Source organism: Eublepharis macularius, chromosome 4, assembly GCF_028583425.1.
Source record: "Eublepharis macularius isolate TG4126 chromosome 4, MPM_Emac_v1.0, whole genome shotgun sequence".
Lineage (NCBI taxonomy): Eukaryota > Metazoa > Chordata > Lepidosauria > Squamata > Eublepharidae > Eublepharis > Eublepharis macularius.
This window is the reverse complement of record NC_072793.1, coordinates 162,807,684-162,815,015: the sequence shown is the minus strand read 5'-3', so window position 1 is coordinate 162,815,015 and position 7,332 is coordinate 162,807,684. Positions and strand designations below refer to the sequence as shown.

Genomic DNA, 7,332 nt, shown 5'->3' with positions numbered 1-7,332 from the left:
CAGGATCTCAGTGCCACCACAGTTAAGGGAGAAGCCTTGTTTAAATTGGCTTTGTACAGGTCTCAACTTTTCCCTTTAGTTTCTTGCTGCTTCAGGGATCACTTACAGCATTCCCTTCTTTTGGAACCCTAGCCTTTTCTTGACCCTTCTGCTTCTTTTAGAAGCAATTAGCTTTCTTTCTCCCTTTTTGCCCCCGTTTTTGTAATTAGTCCCCACTAAATCCTTTGTTAGATATATTAAAAACATTCTGTATTCTTTGTGTGCTGCCAAGTAGTACTCATTTGGCTGCCTCGTATAAAAGACCATCCAAGGCTTTGCTCTGCAGGCAGACTTGAACAGGTTCGCCTCCAGCCCTCTTTTTTTGCCTTTTTCTTATGGAGGCAATTACACTCCTCTGTACAATTTGCATCCTGCCCGGAACGCTGAATAATTGTAACACGCGTACCCATCACAAGATTATAAATATATTGTCCTCCATAATTATTCCCCGTCTCCCCCCTGCAGTTTTCAAAGGGTGAACAGACTGCAGCTTGCACCACGATGCTCGGATTAGTGCTTCTTTGCTCTTAGATGATCTGCGTGACAGGGTCTCTATTTTATCTCCTTCCCATCTTAATTAAATTTTTCGGAGTACCAGCCTAGTTTTCTCGGAATGGCATGGACTGACCTCAGTCGTTTATCCATGATTTTAGTTCTCTGAAAACCCGGTTGCTCGTTTCTCCTAAATCCAAGCGGCATTTAAAATACTTTTGTAGTGAAGCACAGCGACTTCTCACCAACTGAGCCCGATGGAAATGCCATTTGTATCTATGGTTAGTTAATCGTCACTGAGGCGCCCTCTCGCTTTGCATGGGATTTGTAGTTTTGCTGAAACTCTAGCTAGCCATAGTTGCAAGGGCTTTAAAGGACGGCTGGACTACAAATCCCGGCGTGTCCCGCAGTTTCCTGGACCGTTGCACTGTGGGATAGGTAGTTCTTTTCTTGCTTGCCCACTCTTTCCATATCCTGAAGCCGTACAGTCCCGTGGTGCCCTTTCGTTACGGGAGAGAAGCGCGTGCGCGGTTGAAACTGGCAGAGGCCTTAGCGGTCCAAAGCTTGTTTGCATCCCGTGTTCCTCTCCTTGAGGCAATTGAGCCCCTGGGGTGAGTTATTGGGGTACACATTTAGCGAGCCGGGTGGCAGATAGTAGGAGGATTTCTTGGCAATGTCCTTTTAGCGGCAAGGTTACGGGAGGGCTGTAGGGGCCTATTCCACAGCACAGAAGTACGAAAGCAAGAGTGGTGTCGCCCCCTTCCCCCCACTTTTGTGTACGGGGACAGAGTATGGCTATAGGCTAAACTCTTATGCAGATTATCTTAGTGCTAACGGACTGTGGGAGTGACCGAGTAAACGGAAAGAGTTAAGGGATTTGCTTCAGCTGGCACATGTACAAACGCGGTAGGGTGGATTTTTTTTAAAAAAATCACTGGAACAGTACGGGAGCGAAGTGACTGAAAATCACTGTACTATTAAGAGTACTTTTAAAAATTAATACAGGAATACTTCCTGGCTACACCGGGAGAACAGGTCAGTGAGTGAAGGGGGAGCAGTGTTGTGTAGATGCTGATTTCCCTCTCTGTCTTTAGAGGACGGGAAGATGAGTAGTTCTGAAGAAGTATCCTGGATTTCCTGGTTCTGTGGCTTGCGTGGCAATGAGTTCTTCTGTGAGGTGAGCTGGGCAGAGGAGCTTCCTCAAAGTGGAAGTGGGTTTTGCTGCTGAAGGACTGGGGTAAATTGTGTTGTCTGAATTAAGAAGAGATTTCATAGATTATGCAGCATGGGTGGATCAGCAAGGATTGGGTCCTGATTCTGAATGGTGTTGTAGTTTAATGAGAGGACACTTAAGAGATGGTGGCATTTTTAGGAAGTTAGCAACTTGATAAAACTTTTTGGGAGGTAAATAGATTGAGTGGGTTTGAGAAGTTAGGAGGGCTAATTTGGTTGATTGTGGATTCCAATAATTTGTATCTCTGTTCTAGGTGGATGAAGATTACATTCAGGACAAATTCAATCTAACTGGTCTTAATGAGCAAGTTCCCCATTATCGCCAGGCCTTGGACATGATACTGGATTTGGAACCAGGTTACAGACAGCAATGTGTAATGTTTTGGAGGGTTGAGAAGTCCCTTGATACCAAGGGAGATTAGAGCCAACCAAAGGGTGCTGAGTCTGTGGCATGCATGACCAGTAATGAGTGTAACTCCATGGCAATCCTTGTGGGGTTGAGGTGTCAAACTGGGCCTGCAGTATCTTGGAAAGACTTGCTTTCAGGTGTCTTTTGATTTATGGCATGGTAATTTCAAGTGATTCTTCTGATTATCTGTTCTTCTGCTTGCATGTGTGGAAATAGAGGGGAACATTTTCTGCTACTTTCAGGAGCAAAAAGCTGGAGACTCATGAGGGTAATTTGGAAACCCTCTCCTCTTATCTCCAAGATTCTGTATGCTCACTGACTTTCTCCCATTGACCCTTCTTTTGTACCTTTAAATGATGCCCAGATGCTCTCAGCACTGTTCTTTTGAGGGCTCTTTCAAGCCTTGTCAGGTAGGCTTTTAGAGGTTTCTCTGTGTTGGTTGGCGAATTAATATATTTCTGCATAACCTCCAAATTCCATGACTATGTAGAGACCCCTACTTTATCTGCCAGTTTACACTTAGATATAATGATGACAGTTGAAAATTTGCAACATGTATGGATAATATAAATTGTTATAGATTTGGAACAGTCTGCCCTGGGAACTGTACATATCCCAGTAATTGTAATTTTTGGTTTCCAAGAGGCAACATTTTTCAAGATTGAGATGTATATGGACTTTGGTGTGAAATATAAAAATGTTATTGATACTTGTTTCAAGTACAAATATTTCAAAACTAGTGAATATGTTTTTGCCACTGTTGTATTAAAGAATACCATTAAAATTTGGAGAGCTGAGAAGGGAGTACAAGATAGGAATGCTATTCATTTTATGCTTGCACAGTATGATATCCTTGAGGTATAATTTGATCTTAGAAGTTAATATCAATATTATTTTAGTAGAAGCTAGAGGAATGATGTGGGGACCCATTATTCTTCTCTGCCATTGTATAAGTGTTATTCTTCTGTGGTTCTATGGTCTTTATTACCTTGAATTTCTTCTTCTCCTCTTGCAGATGAGGAGCTTGAGGACAATCCTAATCAGAGTGACTTGATTGAGCAGGCAGCTGAAATGCTGTATGGGCTCATTCATGCCCGCTACATTCTCACAAACCGTGGCATTGCCCAGATGGTACGTATATGTATTTGTGTTATTTATTAAAATATTTATAACCTGCATTTCCTTTGTGGCTCAATGTGACTTACAAATCCAAACTGAAAATATTTTGGGTTGGTTCCTACACTTTTGTTCACTTATCTGGAGTGTTGTGGAGGTGGTCCTCTGGCATGGGGCATTTCCACTTTTACTAGACAAGTGTTTTGTGAGGAGTCTCAAAGTGCCTATTGCAAGGGTATCTCACAGCACATGGAGAGAAATGCTTACGGAACAAAAGTATAAGTTCTGAGTCTCTAAGTACAAAACTTCTTAAATAACTACCCCCGTCCCCAAATGCCTGCATCCTGTACCCCTTAAAAGCCCTAGATAGTAGAATGGCCATTCAGTACTTCCTTAAAAATCTTTGGAGCTGGTACATCATTCACCTCAGAGAACCTGTTCCAGAGGATGGAAGTTACTATAGGAAAATCACAGGCTGTAGTCAATGCCAAGCACATTACCTTAAATGGGAAGGACAAACCTCTGGGTGACAACCTGAAAACCATAGAGGCACATTGGGACATATGGAGAGAGATGGTACTTTATGTTCCCTGGAGCTCCTTGGAAGAAGACAGGATAAAAAAATTAGACCGTGTTTGTGGTTTCTGTGTTGTGAATTTTTGTAGTTTGTGTAAAGAGTTACTGTAGAACTTAATGGTCTCAGAAGCAGCTGCTCCAAGATGAGAGCGAGTCAGTGCAATCCTAAGCAGAGTTGCTCCAGTCTAAGCACACCGATTTCCATGAGGTTAGACTGGAGTAAATCTGCTTAATATTGCACTGAGTGAGTGTAAGAAGGGAAATACTCTTTATCCTATACTGTGGCATCAAATGAATAACTGGCTTAGTTGGCTAGTGCTAGCTTAGATCTCCTTGAAGGTTTTCCTGATGAACAGGAGCCACCTTTCCAAAAAGCGGAGTGGCCTTCCATTGCTTACACCCTTTCCCCTTTTTTTCTAGCTTGAGAAATACCAGCAAGGAGATTTTGGCTATTGTCCTCGAGTTTATTGTGAGAACCAGCCCATGCTACCTATTGGTAAGTATATACCTGTTGAGAAGGGCACTTGGGTTGAGGCTGAAGTTGGAGGACTACATGTTAGAGTTCTGGAATTCATCTGGAAGTACTGAATGAACTAGAGATGTTCTAGGATGATAGACAGTAGGGAGTTGTTGATTCTCAGGTAGGAGAATAAAGCGGGGAAGCTGTGAATACTGACTCTTGAGTTCTTTAGGCATGGGCTATTTCATTTTTATACTTTTGAATTCCATTGTCTAGAAAGCTGATTGGTTCTAGAAACCATGCTGATGGTACTCATCCCAGAAGCTACAACACCTGACTTCTTTGGTAGCTTTGAGCAGCCTTGTTTCTGAACTTTGCCTTCTTCTTTACTCATAGGCTTGTCTGATATCCCTGGAGAGGCCATGGTCAAACTATACTGCCCAAAGTGCATGGATGTGTACACCCCCAAATCCTCCCGTCACCATCACACGGATGGGGCCTATTTTGGGACTGGCTTCCCCCACATGCTGTTCATGGTGCACCCAGAGTATCGGCCGAAACGGCCAGCCAACCAATTTGTGCCCAGGTAAGCTGCTTCCCAAAAATTCTAGGTGGCTTTGCCCTGAGAGAGTATGTACAAACATTAGTTAAAGAAAGAACCTGGAACTGGACTCCATAACCTCAATGAATGGGAATGAAATTGGAGTTCAGGCTTTGTAGCTACAGAAATGAAGTAAGCGTCATCTCTTGAACAGAAATGACTAGTTGGAGACCTGCAGTCTGTATCCAGACTCCCTGCCCGCCCCTGCCCCCCCACCCCCACCAGCTGCCAGCTTAGAGGCAGCCTGGCCCAAAAGCAGTGCATGACTGCTGGTTCCCAGGAGCTTGTGGTGTAGTGATTACTCTGCTGGACTAGGATCTGGGAGACATGTGTTAAAATCTCCACTGTATCATGAAACTCCACCTCCGGCCAGTCCATCTCTCAGCCTTAATCCACATGACTGGGCTGTAGGGAAGATTGAGGGAGCAACATTCACTGCCCTGAGTACCTTGAAGAAAGTGTGGGAAAAATATGTATAGATAGATATAGTGTGTCTTACTCACATGCAGCTGTTAAGCTGGGTTGCTGTTCAGCATTCCCAGTGATAAGAAGGCTATGGAGTGGACAGGCAGCCAGCTCAAAAGCAGAAGTGTAACTCAGGTGTGTTATGCTGGGTTTTGACTGTGCCACTTACTGAGCAAGCTCTTAGAAGCAACAGCGTGATGCACACTTCAGAGTTGCAGGTTGCTTCTGAATGAGGTCTGGAGCCTAGCTCCAAGTTTACGTCTTTTTTTCTGTTGAGACGAGGACAGAGCTCATACAAGTATCATCTATTGGATATCTTGTATGTGTGAGAGAGAAGATTTTATTTGTTTCCATCTCTGATGGCCTTTAAATGAGGAATATGTCCATTGATGGATGTTCTATCCACCACTTGAACCCACTGCCTGGCAACCAGGAGGGACCTAATGATTTTTTAAAAAATTAAATATTATTTGCTGTCCTTGAAACTCTACAGCCCATATCTGAGACAACCCACTTTACTTGATAGTGGCCATATTCTTTGGGGGAACTAACTCACTCAATCCTAACATGGGTGTACAGATTCTTTACTTAAATATCTATTGGCTATTTGTGGGCAGGGCTTTCTTCTCTGTCTCTCTTTCCCCCGTTTAACCCACCCTGCTTTTTGTTTCAGGCTTTATGGCTTCAAGATCCATCCCATGGCTTACCAGTTGCAGCTTCAGGCCGCCAGTAATTTCAAGAGCCCAGTCAAAACTATTCGTTGATCTTCTCTGTCCAGGTGCCCAGGGTCCTTCCCTTTTCCTCCCAGTCAGGGCTGCTCATACTTTAATTTTGATGACACCCCTGAGCTTTCAGTCACCCTTCACCCTGATTTTTAGTCTTATTCTGGTGTGTGGTTTAAATTAATAATAAGCAATTTCTGTTAATTCCAGAAACATAGACTGTGACAGACAAATTCAACAACCAACTCGAATGTCATGATTTTGTGGGGCTTTTTTTTCTTTTTAAAAAATAAAATAAATTTAAAAAACTAAAAGGATGAAAATCAAATCTTTTCCTCTTGTGAGGGACTAGTTTAAAGGAAATTAGGGGTAGGAAATAGGATAAAGTAAAAGACATTAAAAGATGGGAGACAAACCATGCATCTCTGAGGATCACTCTGGAAATACTCTGCATGTTGGAGACTTTGAATCTAGTAGATGCCAAGCCAAATGTAGTAGATAACGTTACATTTCTTCTGTGACGATTCTTGATTCTATATAGTGGGTGGATCTTTCCAACAGCCCCATAACAGTAATTAAGAAGGCTTTTTATTTATTTCATTTATAGTTAGCCCTTCTCACCGAGACTCGAGGCAGTTTACACAGTGTACTAAAACTGTATAATATATACAAACAATGCATGAAATCTTGATTAGAGAAACACAAAAACTGATACTATAGACAGTAATACATACAATAAAAATGCAATGAAAATTGTCTAAAATGTCCACAGACATTAAAATTAAAATCCTATTCCTATCATAAAAATGTTCTCCTGAAAAATTCCACTTCACATATTTAGTGTAATGATAGAAACATAGGGGCTGCCCAAATCTTGAACGAGGTGTAAAAATACAAGCAGCTTTAAAATAACAACATCACAGTGCAAATAATGTTTGGAAGCTAGAGAATACTCTGGAATTCATTTTCTTCTCGAGAGGCAGAAAGAAAACTGAGATAAAACTGTTGAACTCAAGTCAACAGAGGATGTTGAGAAGAATAAATCTAAGTGGAGAATAATTGGTTAAGGAGACTTAACGTGTTTTTTTCAAATTGCTACAGAAATTGAGCTAGGTGGAGATATTCTGAATTAATGAATGCAGAGAACACAAGTTTAATCTTAACTCTGCAGCACTGCTCTCCTCCACCCCTTTGTACAATCTGTCTCTTCAGCCTTGCT

General features: G+C 42.2%; 1 protein-coding gene across 1 annotated transcript; it reads left to right on the top strand.

Annotated features, from left to right (window-relative positions):
• The first annotated feature begins 1,017 nt into the window (after positions 1–1,017).
• Positions 1,018–6,412, top strand: CSNK2B (casein kinase 2 beta). The gene is made up of 7 exons (XM_054978156.1): positions 1,018–1,142; positions 1,626–1,708; positions 2,019–2,121; positions 3,189–3,304; positions 4,286–4,361; positions 4,722–4,911; positions 6,065–6,412. The coding sequence occupies exons 2-7, from the start codon at positions 1,637–1,639 to the stop codon at positions 6,153–6,155; spliced, it is 648 nt and encodes a 215-aa protein (XP_054834131.1). The 5' UTR covers positions 1,018–1,142; positions 1,626–1,636; the 3' UTR covers positions 6,156–6,412.
• Positions 6,413–7,332: the final 920 nt, after the last annotated feature.

Coding starts and splice junctions, on each gene's coding strand:
- CSNK2B (XM_054978156.1), top strand. CDS start 1,637: ATGAGTAGTTCTGAAGAAGTATCCTGGATTTCCTGGTTCTGTGGCTTG. Junction 3,305..4,285: donor ACCGTGGCATTGCCCAGATG/GTACGTATATGT, acceptor CTTTTTTTCTAG/CTTGAGAAATACCAGCAAGG. Junction 4,362..4,721: donor CCAGCCCATGCTACCTATTG/GTAAGTATATAC, acceptor CTTTACTCATAG/GCTTGTCTGATATCCCTGGA.